Source organism: Notechis scutatus, chromosome 2 (genome assembly GCF_049901735.1).
Source record: "Notechis scutatus isolate UNSWTSFEM ecotype Mainland chromosome 2, rNotScu1.2, whole genome shotgun sequence".
In the NCBI taxonomy this organism is placed as follows: Eukaryota; Metazoa; Chordata; class Lepidosauria; order Squamata; family Elapidae; genus Notechis; species Notechis scutatus.
This window is the reverse complement of record NC_142010.1, coordinates 153361924-153387340: the sequence shown is the minus strand read 5'-3', so window position 1 is coordinate 153387340 and position 25417 is coordinate 153361924. Positions and strand designations below refer to the sequence as shown.

Below are 25417 nucleotides of genomic sequence, written 5' to 3'. Positions count from 1 at the left end.
AATGTGTGCGCACTCGCCCACCACTTCTGGGGCCTGGTTCGGAAGAGCTCAAGGCCCGGAGGTGGTCCAGGGGTTGGGGACCTCTGCTCTAGGATTTGTCCAGGCAGTCACCTGAAGTCAGGACTGACCAAAAGAAAAAAGACCCCCAAATCAGAGGGGGCTATTCAAAATCTGGAGAATACATGCTTGAGAAGAACCTTGGAGATTAGCCTCTTCTTTGGAAAAGGGATACAAAGATTTGGAAGAAGGAACTATGTTAAACATTTACAGTAATTTGAAAAACCAGTGATGTCATGAGTAAAATGGAGGAGAAAGTAGCTGGAATTGAACCCATCCATTCAACTCGCTTCAATCATTGCAATAGTGGCAAGGCAGCACATAAAGCATTTGTACCTTCTCACAACTCCAAATAATGTATAGGTCATGGGAGCCCAGAGGCTTCAGGAAAGGTGTGAAACAGATTGAACAGATCCAATAAGGGATGTCCTGAATTCTGTGAAATGAAAAAAAAAAAAAAAGGAAAGCTAGATACTGCATGCTGCCTTAAGCTACTTGTCTAGAGGAACAAAGATGGCCTGTGAAGAAAAGTTTATTTGATAGCTGGTATCTTTTCAGGAGATCTTAAAAAATTCTTTTTGATGATGTGTTGAAAATCCTTTATGCATGGAAAGTTTTCAGTTACCTATATTCAGTGGTACTCATTCAACTGTATTCTAGCTCACTTTTCCCATAGAATCTTATCCTGATTATTCCTTAAAATGCTAATTTGCAAATATTCTTATTTTCAGTGATACAAAATGTAAGGGTGCATTTGCATTCAACTATTTTATACATAATTCCAGGTTTTCTTATGAAGACAGGTGGATGTTTACTGATGAAACAAGTGTGATTTCATCTGAATGGACTTGCCTTGGGAGCACTCCACACCTGGAACCCTAGTAATAATCATTGCCTAAATTCCAATTCAAGAGACCTATTTATTCTCTATTCCTAACAGTGAGAACTCAGGAAGGAGCACAGAACAGTCTTGGGTTTTGCATGGACCGCCTTGTTGAGCATGGGGATTGTTCACAAGAAGGTCGAAATAGGCCTGCAATTGATAAACGAAATGTCCCTTCCGATGTTAAGCAACAATATATAACCCATAAACGATCCAACGTCGCTTAGTTACGCCTCTGCCTCAGATGTCCAGGGTGCGCTTCGGTTTTGCACCTTCAAGGCAAAATGGTGGATCAGAGATAAACCGAGGGAGGGAAAAATGAAACGGCGAGATTCTCCTCCCAGTGTGGTCACATCCAAGCTTGCCTTGATGCGCCCTCTTTTGACCAACCATGTAAAACGGCCGGAAAGGCCACCAAGCGGTAGCTCAGCGTTCCACGGGTTCTTCCTTCTCGATATCTGATTGGCTGCAGGGGGAATTCGCCCTTAAGGTCTATCGGCAGCCGCTTCGCTCGGGATCTTTTCCTCCCCCGGAGCCGGAAGGTGGATCTTTTATTAAAACAAGGCTGCGACTTCAAGGCTTACGGCCCAGGGCGCTACAGCCGGGGGAGATGAGTGAACTTCGGGCTCTAACTAAGGCCGAAGCGCAGAGACTCGGATCACCCGACTGGAAGCACGCTTGTCATGCCCTTTTATACGCGCCCAACCCCAACCGGCTTTTTGGCAAGACCCCGTTGCGTTTCGCAGTATTGGTGAGGATTGATTTTAGCCAACTTGGGGTGGGGGGGGGAATCTCCTGAGTAGGGAACGAAAAAGAAAAGAGCATATTAGGAACGTTAGGAATTGATGCTTACCTCTAATGGGCTACTTGTTCCAGGCAGAGACCCTTAAAAAAACCAGTAAGCTATTGATAAAATCTGTTCCAGGTATATTAATGCTCTGAAGATGGATACTTGATCTGAATAAGTTGTGAGAAAATATAGAAAATCTGGAATGGGATGGACACTTTTTACTAGACTGTATTTTTACTAGTGAGTGTCATACACCTGTATTGCTAACATCTGGGATGCAGATATCAGAATGATGAGGAGATGGTAGCAACCAGTTGAGCCTTTCTACATTTCTTTGTTTCCATCTAGTGGTTGATCTGATTTTTGTAGCTATAGTACAGGTAGACCTCGACTAACAGCTACAACTGAAACCCCAAATTCCTGTTGCTAAGTGAGTCAGTTGTTAAGTGAGTTTTGCCCCATTTTACGACAGTTTTTCTTGCCAGAGTTGTTAAGTGAATCCCTGCAGGTGTTAAATTAGTAACATGGTTGTTAAGTGAATCTGGCTTTCCCATTGATTTTGCTTGTCAGAAGGTTCCAAAAGGTGATCACATAACCCTGGGACACTGCAACCGTCATAAATATGAACCAGTTTTCAAGTGTCTGAATTTTGATCATGTGACAATGGGGATGCTGCAATGTTCAAAAGTGTGAAAAGCAGTGTCACTTTTTTCAGTGCCGTTGTAATTTTGAATGGTCACTAATTGAACTGTTGTAAGTTGAGGACTACAGGTATTGAGAGGATGCTAGGTGGTGTGACATCTATACAAACTCTGAGCCTCTATCTTAACAGTCCAGCCCTGCCTAGTCTATTCAGGTATCTTCATCATCATTTTTGCCATTGTCTATCCACTGTAGGATGAAGCCCTCTTCCGCATGTTTCAACCAGTACAACAGTCCTGAGCTTTCTTTTGCTAATTGGGTCTGCAATACTTGCTGATGTCGTTGATCCATCTTGTTCTAATTCTCTGTCAGGGATGCTTTTTATCAAGAGGGATCCGTTCTATGACTGTCCGGATCCACCTGCCATCACTTGTTCTTGTTATGTGACCAGCCCATTTCCATTTCAATTCTTTTACTCTCTTGATGATACGGTATACTTTGGTTTGTTCTCTAATCCAGTGGCCCCCAACCTTTTTTGTGCCACGGCCCGGTACCGGCATCACAAAATGATCCGCGGCCCGGTACCGCATCAGCACGCATGGCAAGGCGAGCCGAGCGACCGCCAGCCAGCCGTCCCCGCTTCTCCCGCTACCTTCAACTCCTCCTTTGTACCTTTGTCGATGGGCTTCGGGACGGCTTCGGGACGGTCGCTCGGCTCGCCTTGCCTTTGGTGCTGAAAGAATCCTCATGCCTTAGTTTTGTTGAAGCCGCCCCCTTCGATGAAACTAAGGCGCGAGGATTCCTTCAGGACCCAAACGCCCCTTTCCAACCGGAAAAGCTCACCAGAAGCACTTTCTCATCAAAACAAGATGGCAGCGCCCAGCAAACCGGCGGCCCGGTAGAAAATGTTCCACGGACCGGGACCGGTCCGGAGCCCGGTGGTTGGGGACCCCTGCTCTAATCCATGGGCAGGTCTTTCTCTCTTGTCTTGAATGCTGAGCATGTATCTTTCCATGGCTCTTTGCGCCACTTGTAGCTTTTGTATTTTTTTATTTTTTTTGAAACAAATTTTATTCATTTTAAAGACAAACAAACCATCATTAACCATTGAATACATAAAACCTCTTTCCATTATAAATTTCACAAGTCGAATAAAACATTATTTTATACAACATAATTCTATTTTGCACCATTTCCATATGAACATATAAATATCTCTTAGCAAATTTCTCATTATTTCTCTTTACTCTTATTCAATTTCATTATTATTATTATTTTTTCCTATATTTATCCAATTTATAGTTATCATCTTCATTTCTCTCTGACTTGGTTACCGTTATTCTCATCCAACATTCCTCCAAGGTTTTATTAATTCTCACACAGACATAAACACACAAAACACAAAAACATAAAACTTCTTTTTAGAAAGTAACTTGGCCCCAGATTACCTCTCTCTATATGGACTTCAATTAAATTTGTGCTCATCTTATATACCATTACCTATCTTATTTACCATTCTATATCTTCTATATAGCTTCTCCCCACTTTTCACTCTTCATAATTCTATTTTATTTAATTCATTTTAATTTAAATCATTGTGCTTGTATCTTTTGTCCATTCTTTTCCAAATTATCCATTTATCTCATTCCCTATAGTTAAAAAAAAAAAAAAAGGATTTCTCCTGGAATCACTACTCAGAGTATGATGCCTTTCTATCGTCCCCCTAAATTAACATTTAGAATAACACCTAGTACCCAATCTGATTCTCATTCTACCTACTGACTTTTAAAAAGAAGAAAAATAATAAATCCAAAATGATTAAATACATAATTACATAATAAATCTAAATATTAAATCTTGTAACATTCCAATTATCTATTTCAAAAACAAATGCTACAGTAATAAGTTTATAATAACATCAACACAATAGTCAATTAAACTCTTTAATTAAACTCAATATTTTAAACATTCCCTTTAATATTTTATTAAATTTTAAAGTCTATCATTACTAAACATTTCAATATTTTAATCTTTCATTAATTCTTATAACATTCTAGTTTTCTATTTCTAATACAAATACTACTATACCATCTTATGTACCTTACAGAATCTTCTTTTTTAAAGTAATTATACATTACCCTTTGTCCCTAAAAACAATTCCTTTTTTCCCATCTTGTTTCATACCTTTGTGGCTTTTCCCCCCCTTTTCCCTTCCTTTCTTATCCCACCTGACCTTTTTACCCCCCCCCCCTCTCCTCTCCTTTCTTTCTTAATTAAATTTTTGGATTCATTAAAGATGGCTTCTTCTTCTTCTTCTTCTTCTTCTTCTTCTTCTTCTTCTTCTTCTTCTTCTTCTTCTTCTTCTTCTTCTTCTTCTTCTTCTTCTTCTTCTTCTTCTTCTTCTTCTTCTTCTTCTTCTTCTTCTTCTTCCTCCTCCTCCTCCTCCTCCTCCTCCTCCTCCTCCTCCTCCTCCATCTGTTGTGTTTGCTGATAAATAGCAAGCGCCATTTCTAAAAAATGAAAGGCTTCTTTCACAGCGTCCTTGCCTTCTTTCTTTATTTTTCCATATTCCTTTCTAAATTCATCAACAGGTAAAGCCATTGTAAATCTTTTCTTTTCTTTTTCTTCTTAAAACAACCAAGATGTTTCAAAAGTTAGAACAGTTCCCCAAAGTCCCAGAGTCATCAATCAGTCCAAACAAAGCACAAAGTTCTCACTTTCTCTTCCTGGGGTAATGTCAATAAAAAGAAAAGAAAAGCCCAATCTATATTTTAAAGCCTTGTTGCAATTAATTTCTAGTCTCAAAATCTTCAAGGCATCTCCTCCAACAAGATCTTAATATTTTTTTGTCCTCTCCCTTCCCACTTATAACAAGGAGCCAAATTTTTACCTTCTATAAAAAGACAGGTTTCTCAATATCCATTTGTTGATTCCATAGGGAAGAAGAGTAAACTTTCCCTTTCAGCACCTCGAATTTGCTGCTTGAAATTCTCCTCTGAAAACAAAGTATCATTCAAAAAGTCGTAGTTTTCAGGATATTAGGTGTATCTTAAAGTCCTGGGTCAGCCAAGAAAAACTTTCTCTTCAAAACTTTCTCCCTCTTCCTGCACAGTCTTACCCAGCTGCCGGCTTCTTTGTGGCGGCCATTACAGACCGCCACTCCACCGCCTTGAGAAAAGGGGTTTTTGCCGGCTGGGGAGGGGGTCTGCCACACCCCAAACCCCTCTCCGGATCCCCCTGTCTTCGGCTGCCTCTACAGGGCAGCCTTAGCCTCCAGACCCGTCGGGATCGGAAGCACCAAGACGGCTAGTGCCGCAGGGATCGCGCAGTATCGCTAATCCCTGCTGCTGCCGAAGCCGACAAACCGGAAGTCCCACTTGTAGCTTTTGTATTGATTGTGAGGTTAGTGTCCATGTTTCACTGGCATATATTAGAGCAGGTAGCACACACTGATCAAAAACTTTTCTCTTCAGGTATATTAATTAGCATTTATGTTGCCTTTTCCAAAGTTTAGAACAATTCTTTCCTGGACATTGTTTGGCTGTAATTATCACCTCAAGAGTAAGGTCAAGCAAGGATACCTCTATATGTTGCTGAAAGGAGGCAGATGTACAAAGGGGTAGAACCCCAGAGCCACATGGACCTTCCAGCGGTTTCCAAATAGTATGTTATACTCTAATGTGATTGAAAGTGCACATTGTCAAATATAGGGCATGTATGTTATCATACATTCTGTAATTTATTTGTTACTTTTCATTAAAATTAAGCTCTGTTTGGTTTTATCTTAATTTTGCCCAGTTCTGGGAGTGTCCTTTTCAGTGGTCAAACTTCTACTTGGCCAGAAAAAGGTTGCGCAGTCCTGACCAAGGAAGTTCCTGGCAAAAGTGGTGTTGTAGTGCAAGATTTCTGGCATAGCCTAATTCATACTCACCTTAATTTTTAGTTCAGGAAGAGTAGTGCAGTTTAACAGTTTGGGGTTATGGAAAGAGGAGAACCATATCACTCCATGGTAGCCAGAACTCAGAAGTCCGGTAGCACCTTTTCAGATTGAGACATTTTATTTTAAAAAGGGATAACACTTCTGAAGTATGGAGTTAGTGAGTCTCTGGACCTCTTGGGCATGTTTGTTGTATAATATCTTTTGCAAAGGGCTCACAATAAGTGCATGTACTGTTAGGGGAAGACACCTCTTTTATCGCTTCATATAGTCAAGTACAATTGTTCCAAAATCCTTAGAAATATTTGGAGTTAAATATGTTAATTCAGCTTCAGAAACATTATCTCTCTCTGTGTGTGTGTGTGTATGTGCATATACAGTATATAAATATATGTGTAAATGTATCTAATGCCAAGGACTGTATTTTTTATGTAGATATTTGGCTAAATTTGGTCACATCTAAATCTTGTATCTTGAAAATGTGGTTGTAGTGGGGATGCAACTTTCATGTTTTTACCAGGAAAATACAGAAGGTGTCCCTGGATGGAGAAGTGAACAAATAAGTCAGATAGTGCTTATTTGGAGGCCTCGCCACCCGCATATAAGGAGGCTCTGTATTGATTGGGTGATGAAACTGCCAATCAAAGCAAGACAATGCAGGCTGCTTCCTCCAGCTCCATATATTTTGGAGGGAGAAACTGAAGTACAATATTTGTACTCTTTAAAAACCCAAGTGGGTTTTGAAAGGTAGGGACAGAATAATGGTCCTGGAAGTTCCAGTCTTGAAAAATGTTCATTTGTCAGAGTAACAAGTAGGAGATGAAAGAGAAGAAGACTTATAAGCAACCTGTCTTGCAACAATTCTGTTTGGCAGCCTATAGATATGGTGTAATAGTGCTTATAATATTAAATAGCCATTTATTTAATAAAAGTCACTTCAATTACTTCTTTAAATTTTAACAAATCGATTGCACAGCTCTGTCTTCTCTACATTTTGCCTTACTTCCTTAGAAATCCAACAAAAGAAATAGATGAGGAAAAACCAAAGTATTCCTAAACCAGAAAAGTACAGTATTTAATGGTGACAATGACAAATGGGTCCTTTAGAGCAGCGGTCGCCCTTGAAAATTTTTTGGTGGGCCACAGAGAAATCTCCCAAAGCAATTAATCTAGGCTGCACAGAAACACAAGGCTGCACCGCCCACATGGCCCGCAGGAAAGCTCCCGCCTACTCACTCCTTACCCGGCAAACTTGCCTGCTAAATTGCTATTTTTCCTTTTTCCGACCATCATTTATTCTGCTGTGCTGGGAGATTTAGATTAGCTAGGAAGCAGAAAACGGTTGGATTTCTTGCTTTCTAGCTAGTCTTTAGATCGGGGTCCTCAACCACCGGTCCGCGGACCGGTCCCGGTCCGTGGAGCACTCTGTACCGGGCCGCAAAGAAAAAAAAATTTAAAAAAATGGCGGCTTTCTTCGCCTTCGGTGAATGCTGCTGGGATCGGGGATCAAGGACACAAATGAAAGAAGGGGAGGGAGGAAGCAACCAAAGCCTGTCCTGCTCTCTGGCTCAGCGGCTTCGGTTTCCTCCCGCCTCGTTCCTCTCTCAGTTGCTCTCTCGCTGCTCCACCAGCCCAGGAAGAAACTGCTTCAAAGAAGCCGGGGGTGGTGGCTTTTCCTGTTGCCGCAGCGCCTCCGAGCGCCCGTTCACCCCACCCGCCCGCCCGTGCGCGGTTCAATTCAATGCCCTGTTCTGCCTGCCTGCCTGTTTGGTTGTTTCGGAGCAGCTTCGGCTGAGAATAATAACTATTCGCCTCTTTTTATCAGCCAAGCTGCTCCAAAGCGAAGAAGGCAGGCAGGCAGACAGAACGAGCACTGTGGATTGAACGCGCTGGCGGGTGGGGGTGGGGGTAACGGGCGCCGGAGGAGCTGCGGTGACAGGAAAAGCCACTCCACCCCGCTTCTTTGAAGCAGTTTCTTTCTGGGCTGGTGGAGCAGCGAGAGGCGACTGAGAGGAACGAGGCAGACACCTGAGGGAGGGAGGGAGACACCTGAGGGATGGGGCTGAGGGAGGCAGGGCCGAGGCGCTCCCTGACTTGGTGGTTTGCTGGCAGGCGTTTTATTACCCGACTAGGTAACAACATCAGATGTTACCTAGTCAGGTAATGAAACGTCTGCAAGCAAACCACCAAACTCGGATTCTTCTCCCCCCGGTCCTTGAAAAAGTGTGGGAATTGCTATCTGTTTCCCGGCGTGCAAGGACAACGGGCCTTCTGGTAGTTGTTTGTAACACGAGGCGAGGACAAGGTCAAAATGTTGCCACTTCACCCAGAATTGTAGCAAACTTAAACTTTACAGCTTTGTATTCTCATATGGTATTTTGTGTGATGTAATGAGTTTGTAACAACACACTAACAAAAATTGCAAACGTTAACAAAGATTGCTTCTAATAAAAGAGGGTGTCAGAGCTTGCCCTGGGCTCTCATCCCGATTTGGCTTCAAGACGACTGCCTCAGTGTCTTCATTCATGAGAGACCACCATAACTGGTGACCCCGACGTGATCATCTGCGAGGTGGTACGTCTTTGGACCATCCATACTCATCGGCTGGCATAGCCTTGGTATACCTCATCCCTGATTCGATCGCAGGCGATCGCCGTGGATCCTCGTGAGTATGGGTGGAGGATTCTCTCAGGACCAGAAATTGCACATTGAGGAACTAAGAGAATCAACCAAACGAAATTTTTCCTTTTTAAAAGAGGGGGCTCTCTTGAAAAACCCCTCAGTAAAGCCTCTTTAGACACTTCCGAAATGATGGCTGCAGCTATCACTAGAGGTAATAAACCATCTGGTAATTGTTACAATTGTGGGAAGCCTGGTCATTTTAAATCACAATGTCGAGCCCCGGCGGGGGGGCAGCAAAGCCCTCCGCCAGCAGAGATGCTCGACAGTAGAGGGGCTGGCAGCTAGCCCCTCTCCCAAGGCTGCCCATATACCATCCACTGTGTATGAATTATCAATGGCAGAAGATGTGTTCATATCCTTTCCCCATCTCTGTCAGCACATAGCTTCCTCCTTCTGCCTCCTTCTTCTCCGATAAAACTGCTCTTACAATCTCACCCTCATGCCCTTCTCAAAGGAATCTCTGTGGTTCCCGATCTGCTCTATCCTTCCTCAAAACTCTCAGCCTCTCTCTCTTTTTTTAACAAACTTTGTTAATTTTTAAAGACATGCAGAACATGGATACACAGAAACAAAAAACATAAAAGCATAAAAAATCTCTTTTCTGAAAGTTGCTTAGTCCCAGGTCAAAACTCTTGGTACAGACACAGATTCAGATTCGTGTTCATTTTGCATACCATTGGCATTTTTCATACCATTGGCATTTTGCATACCATTGGCATCTTATTGGCATTTTCAATTTTCTACATAGCTTCTCCTCTCTTTTGAATTTTCTCGGTTTTATTTTGTTAATCTCCTCTCAATTCGAATCATAGTTTGTTATTCTTTGTTCTATTTCCAGTTTCTTCTTTGAAGAAAAACTTCTCCTGTGCACTGAATGGAGTGTGATGCCTTTAACTCTTTCCCCTATATTTGTAATACTTAATATAGAACACATAATTTGCACTGGGATTCTATCTGGTGCATTCTGAAATTGTGCAGTATTGTTATTCATTAGTGTTGATGTTCATTTGTGTCTTGAACATTTGGTGCATTGCTTTTCAATTAAACCACATCACATATTATTGATCATTATTTCATTGCAGTGTTCCCCCTTCTCCTACTTCAGATCTTTCATTTCACAAAAGGTTTCGCTGGGATAACATAGTCTAATCATTGATGTTGACAATCATTTATGTCTTGAACATTTTACCCCTTTCGGTTAGATATCATGCCTTTGTGGAAACACTTATGCTTTCCGGGATTGTTTTCCCCACACACATCCCATGTCTTAAATCATTGTTTCATTATAGTACTCCTTTTCTTGGCAAAGGTTTCACTAGATTATACTGAGTGTTTTGTCACATTTTGAATTGCATGTTGTTTCCAGTTTTCTATGGTTATTTCTGGATGCAGGTGTAGAAGTGCGGTCTTGTGTGCCTTTCTGAAATCCCTTTTTCAGTGGAATTTGTCTATTGTCTCTGGAGAACTTTTGCTTAAGGCCTCTCATCTCTTCCTTTCTCCCTTGCTTCTTCTTCTCCTTGTAAAATATTGGAAAAGAGTGCCTAGGACACCTTTCCCTTCTTGCTTTTCTTTTTTTAATTTTGATATACAAGTTTCAGTCCATCCACACGTGATGCCATTGTGTAGACATCCCTCGTACAATTACAACAATATTTAGGGGCTATTAATTGGACCCGTCCCTATTTTGGCATCACTACACACATGCTCAACCCCCTGTTTGATGTGTTAAAGGGAGGAACCACTCAGGGGATAAAATTACCATTACAGATCATCAATTAAAAATCACCCAGGACATATAGCACATTATGCAGAAAAGGTGGGTCAACCGATGTCACAACAATGCTCCTATTTCCTTAATCTTGCTCAATACACCCTCCTTACCTACTGCTGTATTAACCCAAAAGTCTCAGCACACTAGCAACCTCCTTATCTTAGAATGGATACATCTTCCTCAACACTCCTAAAAAATCTCTTAGTCTGTTAAAACTGGTTGTTAAAAATGCAAATGAGGATTGAAAGAGGATTCTGCAGCCTCTAACTGCCCGAGGGGGCTTCCCTCTCGGACTATCTAAAGGCTTGCAGAATCGTGGGAACTGAGGACCATGATTGTTTGTTGCAAGTAGGTGGATGGGTCAAGCAGGGTTGAAGAAGGAAAGAGGAAATCAGGATTTGCAGTCATGATAGGAGCAGGGGAGGTCATAAAGGGCTCCCTCCCTTCCTTCATGGTCTGCGCAGAAATGTGAGTTGTTAGGATTGGAAACCTGAGGAAAAAGAGAAAGATGAGTTGGGAAACTGAGAAGGGGTGAAGGTGGTTTCTGTGAATGCAAAGTATGTTTGAAAGTAAACAAGAAAGTAGCAAGGAAAAAAAGAAATGGGAGGGCGACCCTGATGGGCTGGCCTTTCCAGAGAACACAGATTGATTTCATCAAGTACTAACTCCATACGCATAAAATGCTTTCAACTACTGCCTATCCTTCACTTCAGTCTCTGTCTCTAAAAATCTTCCCTCTCTTTTGTTACATTGCAACACCTTGTTGCACAGCATCAACACCCGCTCTTTGTAGCACACATTCGCAGCCACCAACCCTTCCCAGGAATTCTCCAGGAAGGCAATGATATGGCTGATGCGGCAGCTGCAGCTGCAACCGCAGAACAGCGCCATCTCTTGCATGATTCTTTCACAACAAACACCCTGGGACAGTCATAGTTATTTTCATCAAAACAAAAAGCCTTGGCCAGACAGTTTAAATTCAAATTTAAAAATATCACAGGGTTGCCAGGACTCCAGAATGCATTGAATGTTTGCTTGTTTACTCTTAACTTCCTCAATGAGTCCGGATCCCCCCCATGCACAGCAGCATCACGTCATTTCGCTTCTTCGCCTCATCTTGAACCCAGACCAACGGTATATTTTCATCAGCATCATGCCAGATCCTCAGTGGAAAGGTCCTGCTGAACTTATAACCTGGGGACGAGGGATGCGCTGACAACAACAACACCATCTGGGTCCCTGGACGACAAGTAAGGCCTTTTCTACCCAAACCAGCCTTGCCTACATCAGCATCATGAAGCTGCCCACTGCATTCATCATTTGTTTCCTGGGTTTCCACATCGTTCCTGCCAATACAACAGCCACCCCATCCTCCTGTGACGCCTGCATCAAAACTACTCGCAGCAGAACAAAGACCCAGTCCACCCTGATCTATCATACTTTGAAACCTGAGTGCAACTCCACGACGGTCTCCCCTTGTCTGCATAACAACACTCAATATGCACGATGCTACACCAAACAAGGTATCCAATGCTACGAACCAAAGGCTGTGGGGCCCATCACCGCCTCACTGTATGTCTATGCCTACAAAGGAGGATCCAGCTCTGACCTTGCCTCAATGTTCTCAACCAGTCAAGCAAAAAATGGGTACATTACCCATAATGTCACTCGGGGGGTTACCAACACTTTTGTGTGTTTTGATGCTTGTTTTGCCATCAACAAAGGCCAAGGTCCTAACGACACTGCAGGAGTCACCTGCGGCTCACACAGCTGGCAAAGATCTTATCTACAGGAAAAGAAATATCTCTTCCAAAAGGTGTCCGGGACTAATGTGGGGGCCACCACTGTTTACAACTACTGATACACCCCACCTATTGACTCTGCTCAAGTAAGAGGCCCTCAAAATATTAATATCACTGTTAAATCAAGCTCTACTTCATGTACCACTAACAAATGTAATCCTATTTGCTTGTACACTCACTTACCTGAAACAAGGGGGTACCATACCCCACATATATATGCTCAATAGAATTATAAGGTTGCAAGCTGTATTAGAAATTATAACCAATGAAACTGCTCTTGCTTTGAAAACATTAGCTAAAGAAAGTGCATTGTCTAGAACATATATCATGCAAAATCGTTTGATCTCCTTGCCAAAGAAGGAGGAGTGTGTGGAAAATTTAACCTTAGTAATTGTTGTATTGAAGTAGATGATAGTGGAAAAGTTATTCAACAAATCACTGATAGAATGATCAAGATTGCACATGTACCTGTACAAACATGGAATGGTCCTGATTTTAGAGACATGTTTGGATCCTGGTTCCCAAAATTACCTGGTTTGCAAGCTATTGTAGCGCTTATTGGTATGATTGCTGCAGGATGTATTATATTGCCTTGTGTATTACCTATCTTTGTACGCACTATTTCTAACAGTTTATCCCTTTTGGCTGAGAAAAAAGCCACTGCACAGGTAATGGCTCTCTGGAATCAACAAATAACTAACACATATGAACCACTACCATCCGAAGACGAAATGGGAGAGCCAACCTGTAATGACCCAGACGAGGACAAGATGTTTGTGATGGTCGAAGAAGTCACGAACGCCATGGATAACATCAGCATACACAGCATTCTTGCCTACGCGCCTAACAAAGGCTGCTGTTGGAACTAAAACACTCCCTGTCTTTTAAAAAAGAAAAACAGAGGAGATGTGGGAATTGCTATCTGTTTCCTGTGGCGTGCAAGGACAACGGGCCTTCTGGTAGTTGTTTGTAACACGAGGCGAGGACAAGGTCAAAATGTTGCCACTTCTTACCCAGAATTGTAGCAAACTTAAACTTTACAGCTTTGTATTCTCATATGGTATTTTGTGTGATGTAATGAGTTTGTAACAACACACTAACAAAAAATTGCAAACGTTAACAAAGATTGCTTCTAATAAAAGAGGGTGTCAGAGCTTGCCCTGGGCTCTCATCCCGATTTGGCTTCAAGACGACTGCCTCAGTGTCTTCATTCATGAGAGACCACCATAAAAAGTGTTTGTGCTTGAAACTGGTCCCTGGTACAAAAAAGGTTGGGGACCACTGCTTTAGATCTTCGGCTCCGCTTCCCTTAGGACTGAAGGTTTGCTTGCAAGCAAATTCAGTGCAGACTCACGGCAAGCAAATTTGAGAGACTGAGCTTGCCGATGGCAGATAGATAGATCACTGAATGATTCTGTGAGCAACTCAATCTGCCTGCTTTGCCTGAATTTGAGTAAAAATTGCTTTTTTTATAAAAAAAATTCAGTATTTACAAACATGGTGTGTTGTGAGTTAATTTTATGAGTTTGCGTACAAGCAAAATTTATGTGACAGATTGAGCTAGCCAATGGAAGATAGATAGATTTCTGAATGAATCTGTGATTCTGTGAGTAACTCAATCTGCCTGCCTGCTTTGCCTGATTTTGGGTAAAAGTTGCTCTTTTTTATAAAAAAAAAAACAATATTTATATAAATATTTATAATATTTACATACAAGCCATGCCCAGCCAGTCACATGACCACCAAGCCACACCCACAAATTAGGCCACACCCACAGAACCGGTTAGTGGTCCCTGGGATCTAAAATTATGAGTTTGGTGGTCCCTGAGGTCCAAAAGGTTGGCGACCCCTGCTTTAGAGTAGGCATTCTTAAACTTAACCACGCATTCCTTTGAGAATCTGATGAAATCTATGAATCTTTTTTCAGAAAAACGTATTTAAAGCAGTTACATTTATTTAGAGGTCAAGGAAAATAAAATTGGATTTCTTTTTTATGCAAGTTCAAAAAGTCCCAGAAATCACAAAGTTAAAACCCCCTGTTTCTGAGCTCCCCCAGAGGTAGGGAGATTTCATCTTATAAAGATACAAGAAAGGATTACAGGGAGAAGGATAGACTAGAGCCAAACCAAAAGGACCCCTACATCTGTAGACTTCAGGGTGAGTGCAAAGAACCCTCCGTCTGAATCTCTTCTTTTCCCTTCCAGATGCAGATGAGGTTTGATGGTCGGCTGGGATTTCCAGGTGGGTTTGTGGATCCCCGGGATATTTCCTTGGAAGAGGGACTAAATCGAGAACTGTGTGAAGAGTTGGGCTCTGGGGCTGCCTCCCTCCACCTGGCTGAGAAGGACTACTTGAGCTCCCATGCTTCTGAGCAGCCACAGAGAGTGGTGATGCATTTCTATGCCAAGCAGCTCAGCTTGGAAGAGTTCCGAATGATAGAGGAAGGGGCTATTCAGGCAAAAGACCATGGATTTGAGGTGCGTTTAAGGGGCAAGGCAGAGGAAGTGGGAAATTAAGAGAGTTGTTGGGAGCCAGTATAAAAACAATTGCTCACAGACAATTGCCCTCTGGGCAAAGTTGACAATGTCCTATTTTTCTCGACTAATAATAATCCCACTCATTTTTTAGTTTTTTTCTTCACACAATATTCTGGTGATACTAAACGGGGGTGGGGGTGTATAAGAAGGAAGCTGAATAGTATTCTGTAAGCCCACTCTGACCATTGGGACCTTTGCTAAGATTTTATCAAGTCTTGTTCAAATGCCTGTGAACTTATTTTGGTAGGTGTATCAACGAAAACATTTAGAACAACAAAAAAAATATGAAGTGGAAATTGAACATCAGTATTAGACATTGAGCATTTTCAAAGCTTTGCAGCTTTGTGGTAAACCCACACATTGTGAAGTTGGGATTTCTTGAGTGAGGTGGTGGTGGGGACAGCAGAAAGAGGACAAGTTTCCCCAAGAGTTTGTTTTAACCTGATTTTCTACCCTCTAATGGTTCAGGTGATGGGTCTCATCCGCGTTCCCCTCTATATTCTGCGTGATGGTGTTGGGGGCCTCCCAATGTTCCTCAGCAATACTTTCATTGGCAATGCCCGGGAGCAGCTCATTCATGCCTTGGACACTCTCCAACTCATGCCGGCAGAACAACTTCAAAAGGCCGTCAGGATCGCTCAAAAGAGACATTGAGCCTCGTTGATTTTGGCTGCTGCCTTTTCACCCTGATGATGGCCTTTGGGGATGTAATCCTGAAAGAATTTTAGTCTTCAGGAACAGGCAGCAGCAAGAAGAAACTTAGATATGGTCCTTGCTCCAGTCTTCTACCCACCATTGTTGCTGAGGTTGCTGAATAGTTTGGTGCAAGGGTTGGTCGTCTGAATATGGATTCCAATGATCAGGTTGTTGCATATTTAAAATATGTTGATTGTATCTCTCTTGCCTAGCGGTAAGTAGCAAGAGTTGAAAGACTGAAGTCATTTTGACTACTCGTCATAACAAAATGCATTTGTAATCCTCCTTCCCACATCCTGCTTGTAGGCATAAGATTTCTTCTAATCAAACAACACCCTCGCAAATCTGACTTCTGACCTGCCTCATCTTCTGTTTTCCAACATTTACTCTCAATGTGTTTTGTTATTCAGAGCATTCTGAACTTCATGGAAGTTGCATTACCTTCTCTGCAAAAGCCAACTGCACATATCTGTTGATTGATAATTACTTCATTGTTTCATTGTCAGATTTCCTTTATTTTTTTTTATCAGTGCTTAAAGAATGGTTGTGACACTTTTGTGTGACTCTCGACTATACATTTTTTTATTAGCTTATAAAGAAATGGCAAGTCACCACTGGAAATACGTTTTCTGTTTCATTCTCCTTCTCTTTTCCAATTCTTTGGGATATACTGATATATGGAAATTAGGAAAAGTAGAAGTGTGCTATCACCCAAATTATTGTACCGTCTATATTATTATATAGGTAGTCCTTGAATTATGACCACAATTGAACCCAAAATTTCTGTTGCTAAGCAAAACAGTTAACTTTGCCCCATTTTGCAACCTTTCCTGCCATGGTTAAATGAATTATTTCAGTTGTTAAGTTAGTAACACGGTTGTTAAGTGAATCTGGCTCTGCCTGTCGAAAGATCGCAAAAGGTGATCACATGACCTCGGGACACTGCAACCGTCATAAATATATGCCAGTTAAATGTCCTAATTTCGATCATGTGACTACAGGGATGCTGCAATGATCATAAGTGGAAAAACTTTCGTAAGTCGCTTTTTTCAGTGCCACTGTGACTTTGAATGGCTGCTAAATGAATGGCTGTAAATCGAGGACTATCTGTATTCAGATTAGGAATGCAATTTATTGCTTGGAAACAGTGATACTGTTCAGATTTCAAGGCCTAGGCATGAATGAGCGAGGGAGGGTGGTTTGGTCACTCTGCTGAGTTCAGCGTTCCATTAAGGATCAGAGGGGCAAAGGAACCTGGGAAGTGGAAGTGCTGTTTATATCCTGCATGTACCATCTAATCAGTGGAACATAGACAGCTGTATCTTGGCTTTCAAAGTAGCCTTTAGACTAGAAATCCTATTTCATGCAGAACAGTATCAGCTGCTCGGAGGTAAAACGGCTTGAGAGCTGAGGTGCTTGGTGGTTATGGTATTGGATTAGGAGCAAAGATAATTCCCTCAACACTGTTCAACTATTACAAAGTCTGCACTACTATTACTGTTAATCTTCTCATCACTCCTTATCACCCATCCCCTCCCACTTGTGACTGTATGACTGTAACTTTGTCCCTTGTATCCTTACGATTTATATTAACTGTTTCCTAGTATGATTTGATTGCTTATTGTACCCTATGACTATCATTAACTGTTCTACCTTACGATTCTTGACTCTTGACAAATGTATCTTTTCTTTTATGTACACCGAGAGTATTTGCACCAAGACAAATTCCTTGCATATCCAATCACACTTGGCCAATAAAGAATTCTATTCTATTCTATTCCTATTCTATTCCTATTCTATTCCTATTCTATTCTATTCTATTCTATTCTATTCTATTCTATTCTATTCTATTCTAATCTATTACCAGTTTCTAGTCCATCTTCAACCTCTGGTGGTTTAGGGCCAGTCACTTTTCTCCCACCTTGACCTACTTCACAAGGTAGTTGGGAAAGCTGAGAGTAGAGAATGCTGTTAATGTCACCAAAATCCAGACTGAAAGATGGGATACAAGTCAAATAAATACAATTCAAAATGGCTAAATCCTAAAAGAACAAAAGGCACTGTATGAAGCAGGGTATGAAGATAGTTAAAGCAATGATAATTTGCAGAGAGGTGGTGAGGAATAACGAATGGTGTTAGCAGATATCAAATATAACTATCTCACCTTATGCTTTTTAAGTTCTTTTGCTTACTATTTCTTAGTTATTTTCTTTGCTTTACATATTATTACTGAACCTCAAGAGAGAACAGTGTGGTGCAGTTATGCATGTATGTATTTGGAAAAATCTTCAAACCAGGATGGGAGTGTATGAGAGAAGATATTCTGCTCAGAGGCCAGCACTTTTATCTGCTAGGATGAGTGGAAAGAGTAAATGAAACAATTAATGATACTGCATGTTAGTCTAATATTGCATAGATGCTGTGACTTCTTTACAATATATGCAAGATTTTTCTTTTTAAAGGCTGGACAGCTTCAAAATGTCGCGTTCTCTTTGCAGCCTAAAGCATCATGTACAAGTACGTGTGATGGGTGGCTGTATAAATTAAACGAATGAATAAATCTTCAGTTATCCCAGTCTTGAAGACACATGATCTTGATGGGTTTGGATGCAGGATGCACCTCCACTGGCAATGAATTGGCTCTTTTCTACAATGGCTTCTGTCCTGTGCAATCATGTCATAGTAAATCATGCCTTCAACCCATCTAATCCTGCATTCTGTGTTACGTGGTGGCTGGCTGGGTGCACTTGAGAGGCTCACAAGCTTGGACTGGAAATTCCCTTCCATTGTTGATTCCAACAGCCAGTGTTGATGGGTGGTGGCTGCGATTTAGGATTTGATAAACAACCTGCAATATTAGTAGTTATTGGTTCTCCATGAACCTGTCCCCCTTTAGAACCATCAAAACTGCCATTACCATAACTGCCAGCTGTGAATTCACTGGTTTCAATGTACGATAGACCTTCAGCCAGTCTTCAACCTATCTGCATCTAGTTTCAGTGACATTATCAGAGAAGGGAGGGGGGGAACCTACTTCGTCCCCATATTATACGCATTGTGCATGATTTTCTGTTGTGTCTGCTTAACCTTCATTCCAAGCTAAAAAACTAAGTTTTCCTTGAAGAGGAACTGCTCTAGCCTTCTAATCATAACCTCTGTAATGTCATTTTTAAAGTGGGATAATCGAAATTATCCACATTATTCCCAAATACAATTTCACCATAGAGCCACATGACAGAACGGTTACATTGGTAGTTCTAATTAATGCTGATTATTGCAGGCATAGAATTAGCCATTTTAGCAACTACAGATTAGACTGGCATTTCATTGAGCAGCCCAGCATGATGCCAAAATCGCTTCATTTTCTTCTCCAACTTAGATCTTATCAGGGAATAACTGAGGCTTGGAATTTTGGTATGTAAAGGCCACACTTTAAGCATATTTCATCATTCCTTTTTTTTTAAGGAGTCTTTTTAAAAAATACATTTTTCTTTCATTGTTCTTTGGAGTGACTTCTCCCAGAAGGTTGGTATTTGTAATGGATACCTTATTTCATCTTGTTATTTTATATTTGTTAAGATACAAAATTGAAGTAAATGAGAACAAATGTGTAAGTATTTTATAATAAACACATCATTCCAAGACATTTTGTAGACTAGCAAAATACTATGTAATAATCAAAGCTAAGCCTTGGGATATCATCCTTTGAATGTGAATTTATATCTGTCTTCCATTTGAAATAGCCACTAGGCAAAATTTTACCAGATAAGTGGATAATTTATGCTGAATATAGAGTTGCTTTGATTTTGGATCCACAATGTCTCCAGCAACAAAACCCTGTTATTGTCAAAAATGAACAACTCAACAGTCCTGACTGGAGTATTACTGAAAAGATCAGTTACTAAAACTCATTTTTCAATGTAATGGATCCTTTTTCTTGGTTACACTAGTTTTTATTCTGCTTTCCTGCTGGAGGTGGGCAGGTGGAACCAACAGCTAATGATGATTTTAAGGGCATATCCCTGGTGTTTTGTTCAGTAACTGCATTTCACTTTCAAAATGTTTAATGTAACTTGTGTTACAAGAACCAGTATTTGCAAATGCTTCTGGGTTTCAGTAGGTAGTTTTGTGTGTTCTAGAAACTTTTTTTCAGAAATGAAAGACTGGTACTTGAAGAATTCCATTTGTTTGTTTTGGTATTTATCAAATTTACATAATCAGCCATAATTATTAAAAACATAAAAATATAAAACAGCAAAAATTTTAAAAAAGGAACATTAGGCAAAAGGATGTTAATAATGAAGTAGCTGCCTTAATATTTATAATCCAAATTACCTTTGGATGTTTACAGCAGTGACTAACAACCCCACCACACTTTTAACCCACTGCAATCTTGTGACTTAAGTTAACTGTGAAATGGCAGCTTTTTGATTAAGTGGGGATTTGATCCTGTATCCCAAAACATGAATGCATTAATCAATTGCAATAAGAACAGTGATGTGAAAAGTAAGGAAAGTTGTTTCCAACTTCCTTTCTCTGTAGTTCTCCCCCATTTCCAATCCATGGGGGAGGGCGGGAACTTGACTGGCCCTGGACAAAAAAAACCCTGGTTATTTAGTGATAAACTATTAAGTATTTGGCACTTCTGGATTAAATATGGTGGCAAGAAGTTTGTAAATGAGTCAGGGAAGACACCTGTGATCCTCCTGATGAGGCGAGTTACAACTCACTGGCATTCCACATGCCAGCTAGACTGCTGGGTATTCAGCCATGCTGAGCAGTGTTTCATTCCCATGCAGGCTGGAGAATTCTGGGAACTGAAGTGCCCACATCTTAAAAGTTGCTAAGGTTGAGAAACACTGATCTGGAGAGCCGTGGGTTCCTCTGGAATACTGCAGTAGCTCTGCTTTCATCTTTGTGGTCAGGGTTCAAAGAAAGTTTTAACCCATCCTCCATAGAACTTCCAAGTCCTACATAGAACTTCCAAGTAAAAAATTTTTTTTTAAAAAAGAAAGTCAATATTCACGTCATTATTATTACAACAGTCCCCCAAATGTGGTGGAATCATTGGCTGAAGGAGAGGGTGCCCTCTAGGGCAGAGCTGGCTAGGGAATTCTGGGAGTTGAAGTCCTCCAGGCTTAAAATTGTCAAGGTTGAAGACCCCTGCTCTAGAGGGAGCAAAGGGCTACCCCAGTTTGGAGTCCAGTTGGAGGAGGAAACGTCTGAGGTCAAATCTGCTGTTTTCCAAGAGAAGGCTGACAGTCTAGTGAGATTGTTGTAACACAGGTGACCACCAATAAAATATCTACTTGGGCCTATTCAGGAGTGGTTCTGTTTGCTTGCACCTTACACCGATCTTTCTTAAACAACCTCCCTTAATGGGCTTATGCCGGCCGGATGCCAGGGAAGAGGGACAAGAAATATTTTCTAGCCTAAAAAGTGAAACTCATTGCAAAGCTTGATTTGTGTTCTCTCTTTTCAACTTCCTCATTTTTCTCAAGCATTGGCTGTGGTCGGTTTGCAATGCCTCTTAGTTCCTGAACTCAAGGCCTGATGTTGCAGTTCAGCTGCAGCATATTTTTCTCCTTCCTGCTCCTCTGGCCCATTGAGGAGTGTGAAAATAGGACGCTCTAAACGGTCCTTCTGTCCATCTTTATATTATCAAGAACTCCCCCACCCATGTTATTTAGGCATGTGGTTTTGCAAGCAAGGGCACATAATCCCAGCTTTGAAAGTGCCTGTTCAGCTTCCTCCAAGTGGGCGGGGGTGTTTGCAGTGGACCGGCGCAGGGTTTAGACTCTAAAGCAAAGCAGCTTTCTGTGCTGGGAAATCCCGTTTTTGCACCAGAGGCACCAGCTTCAAGCTGATTTTTGCTAGCTATAGATGATCCTAACAGAAGGGGGTCATAGAAGACAAGACAGGAAACGTGGAACATTTTACTGGCACAGCTCATTTTAATTTTCCTTTACATTCTTCATTTGAATCTGATTCAGACAAAACTGTACTTCTTGTTCTTTAAAAAAAATAATTAAAAATTACTTTTGATTGAAAAAAGGACCCTGCTTTTAAATGGGCAAGTTATATTTAACTATCATTTGCCTTACATATTTGACCTTACAAATATTATTTAGTGACTGAGCTAAGTACATTTGAATCTTGTGTGAGTTAAAATAGTGCAAGAAGGCTCCAAGCACCAAACTCCATATATAATTAGCAATGGCCTGTGAATGCAAGCCTCCTAAGTGTTGACACCATATCACTTACGCCTTTTTTTTTTTTTTTTTTTTGCACAGAACCTTTAATGTAAAGATGACTTGTATCAAGACTGAATAAATAAATGTTCTTTCTGGCTGGTCTGGTCTTGCTTATTCCATCGAGGCAGAATAGCTTTTGAAAGAGAGAATCTGCCTGTTTTGGACTAAGCTAGCTATTAACTATCTAAAGTTAGCTACTGGTTTGGGTATTATATATTAAATGTAGCAGTGCTTCTCTTTACTGTACCTGGTTTATTACTTCTGTTTTCTATTTTGATCAGAACATGTATTTTGATGAAGGCAAATATATTTCTAAATACAATAATGTACTTTATGGTTTCATAAACAGGAATTCATCCCTGACTTTGTTTGTCCCATCTTCCATTGGAGTAATACAAAATATGCATATGAAATGAAGAACAGGGAATCTCGGGGGCCACATTTAGAATTAGGAGACCCTCTCGCTTATGAAATGCTGAGGGAGAATGTCCTTTTCTTCTGATGCGGTGTACATGACCAGTCACAGAAGACGGATGTACCCCAAACTAACTTCCTGGCTCCTAGGTGTCTCCTGTCACCCTTGCACATATGGGCAAATTTCAAAAAGGCTGCAGCCATGACTCATTTTAATCAATTGCCTTTGAGGCCCATGTACCCAGAGATGTTCTCAGAAATGAAAATGAATTTGAGGTCTGGCATTCTGTCAGTTCATTTATTTATGACTCAAGAAGCCTATCAAAAATTAGGTGAGTGAGATTGCTGGATGGATGCCAAGATAGTATCTACAGGCACATGTTGTCCGTCTCTGGCCTAATGACAATCTACTTCAGTTAAATACTTCTGCCTTCAGTTGGCTGGAGAAATTTTGTTGCCTGAGGCAAAAGGCATCATGTGCTTCCCATTTCTTTTATTTTCCAGGAGAGAAATTATCTTCCAGGACAGAAAACAGTATCTTCCAATACAATGAAATGGGTTCATTTAAAGGAGAGCAGACATAAAGAAGGCCGATTTCCAGCTCCAGCCCCATTCATCATCTAATCCAGGGTGGGCAAACTTTTGGCTCGGGGCCGCATTGACTTTTAAAATTTGACAAACGGGCCGGGTCAGCACAAGATTTTTGGGAATTGCCCCCCTCCCCCCTCTTCTCCTCCTTCCCCTCCCTCGGAGGCCCCCTGAGTCAGGAGTTGTTGCCTCGGGAAGGAAAGGCAAAAAGGAAGAGCGCGGCGGTGCTTTGCAATGGGAGCAGCGGCACCGGAGGCTCAGGCTCAGCGGCTCCTGGTTTTGACTTTTCCTTCCCAAGGCAACGCGGGACTGGAGCCGCATGGAGCTGCGCCGGCAGTAGCAACTCCTGACAGCCCCAGCCGGACACCTGAGCGGAGCCGGGCGAAACTGCCTGTTGCTGCTGCCGGAGCACTGCCGGGTCACCTCCTCCAAGCAGCCCGCCCGCCCGCCGGGCTTCCCTCTGCGCGCGGCTTGGGGCCAGGCGCGGCGCCCATGCGAGTTAAAAGGAAGCCGAAAGTTGCTGGGAAGTTGCTCAGGTTTCCGGGGCTTCAGGACTTTGCAAAGGCAAAGTTTGCAGGCGGGAGCATCTTCCCGCCGAGGAGCGGAAGGGTTCCGCCCGGTGGGCGGGGCAGGCTGCTTGGAGCGGGCTGCCGTGCGGCTCGAGGCGAGGTGCGAGCGCCAGCGAGTTAAAGTTGCTGGGAAGTTGCTCGGGTGCTGGAAGCACGCTTTTAAGTGCCGCCCGAGCAAAGTTTAAGCAGCCCACCCGCCCGCGGGCGGAACCCTTCCCGCTCCTCGGCGGGAAGACGCTCCAGCCTGCAAACTTTGCCTTTGCAAAGCCCTGGAAGCCCGGAAAACCGAGCAACTTCCAGCAACTTTCTGCTTCGTTTTAACTCGCGGGCGCTCGCGCCTCGCCCGAGCCGCACGGCGGAGGGAAGCCCGGGAGCGCCGCCGGGTCGCCTCCTCCAAGCAGCCCGCCTGCCCGCCCGCCCGCTGGGCTTCCCCTCCGCTGCGCGGCTCAGGGCCAGGCGCGGCGCCCGCGAGTTAAAGCGAAGCAGAAAGTTGCTGGGAAGATGCTCGGGTGCTGGGAGCAGGCTTTTAAAGTGCCGCCCGAGCAGGACCGCCGAGCCGGGAAGCGGGGCACCAAGGCAGGGCAAGGCTCCACCAGCAGCGGCCTAGCTTTAGGTGGCTCCAAGCAGCTCGCCCGCCCCGGGTGGAACCCTTCCCGCTCCTCGGCGGGAAGACACTCCAGCCTGCAAGCTTTGCCTTTGCAAAGTTTAAGCCTGGAAGCCCCGGAAAAAGAAGGGGATCGGCGGGGACTCACCTTCGGAGAGGTCGCACTCGAAGGTGATTTCGAACTCCCAGCCGAGGCCTTTGCAAATTTATTTTCTTTCCTACCCCTAGATCGCTCCGCACTGTTTTGCAGCTTTGGGGGCCACGCGGCACAGGGCAATACGCCACGCCCAGTGATTTTTTTTCAGGGGCGGGCCGCATTGGACAGACCAATGGCAGCGATTTTTTCAGGGCGGGCCGCATTGGACAGACCAACGGGCCGGATGTGGCCCCTGGGCCGTGGTTTGCCCACCCCTGATCTAATCTATGCCACAAAGGCTTTCCATGAAGGGATTTCTGGAGATATTTAATCATTTATGCAGCTTGAATCAAAGGAAGGAAACCTGAGAGAAAGGTGTGTGTGGAAAAAAGAATCTTATTCTATTTTGACACTGGTTTTAAAGTGGTTTATTTCCACTTCCCTGGGAAGGCAAAATTTAACTGAATGCAATAACTTTGAGCCTTAGTTTCATCGTAAACTAAGATTTATACACTATGATTTATGGAGCAAGCCATGGTGGCTTGGTTCACAAATAGTGCAGAGACATAACAGATGGTTCTCAAACATGCTGAGCCAGAAATCAAATACCTGGTTTTGGCATGATGCTCTGATAGTACAGTTAATTATATTTAAAGGCAGCAGTATATTTCTTTGATAAGGTTTCTCATGCTTTTCCTGTTACTCCTCCTATTTGATCAGTGCACTGATAAAAGCACAACAGTTTTGCTCACTCTTGTAGGTACAATCCTCTGTGCCTGTCCTCTTGCAACATGAAGCACCAAAGATCTCGCACTGAACATGTGGCTCTATCCCAAGTTACAGCCCTCAGGGCCAAGTCCATACGACTAATGTACTGTTGTTATTTCTTTGAAAAATAAGCGATGAAGGGAAAGGTGTAATTTCTTAGCGGCAACTCACGATGACCGTCCTATTTGCTTGGAAATGGGCGACGCAGGAGGAGGAGGAGGAGGGTGGTGGTGGTGGTGGTGTACTGTAGTTACTCCAACGCAATTCGCAGAGGAGGGTGCGATCTG

At 42.5% G+C, this 25417-nt stretch overlaps 1 protein-coding gene across 1 annotated transcript; it reads left to right on the top strand.

The window, feature by feature from the left end:
- The first annotated feature begins 1409 nt into the window (after nucleotides 1-1409).
- Nucleotides 1410-18380, top strand: NUDT16 (nudix hydrolase 16). Its single transcript, XM_026676201.2, has 3 exons — nucleotides 1410-1691; nucleotides 14769-15041; nucleotides 15570-18380. Exons 1-3 carry the CDS (start codon nucleotides 1551-1553, stop codon nucleotides 15753-15755), a joined length of 600 nt encoding a protein of 199 aa, XP_026531986.1. The 5' UTR covers nucleotides 1410-1550; the 3' UTR covers nucleotides 15756-18380.
- Nucleotides 18381-25417: the final 7037 nt, after the last annotated feature.

Coding starts and splice junctions, on each gene's coding strand:
- NUDT16 (XM_026676201.2), top strand. CDS start 1,551: ATGAGTGAACTTCGGGCTCTAACTAAGGCCGAAGCGCAGAGACTCGGA. Junction 1,692..14,768: donor CGTTGCGTTTCGCAGTATTG/GTGAGGATTGAT, acceptor TTTCCCTTCCAG/ATGCAGATGAGGTTTGATGG. Junction 15,042..15,569: donor CAAAAGACCATGGATTTGAG/GTGCGTTTAAGG, acceptor CTAATGGTTCAG/GTGATGGGTCTCATCCGCGT.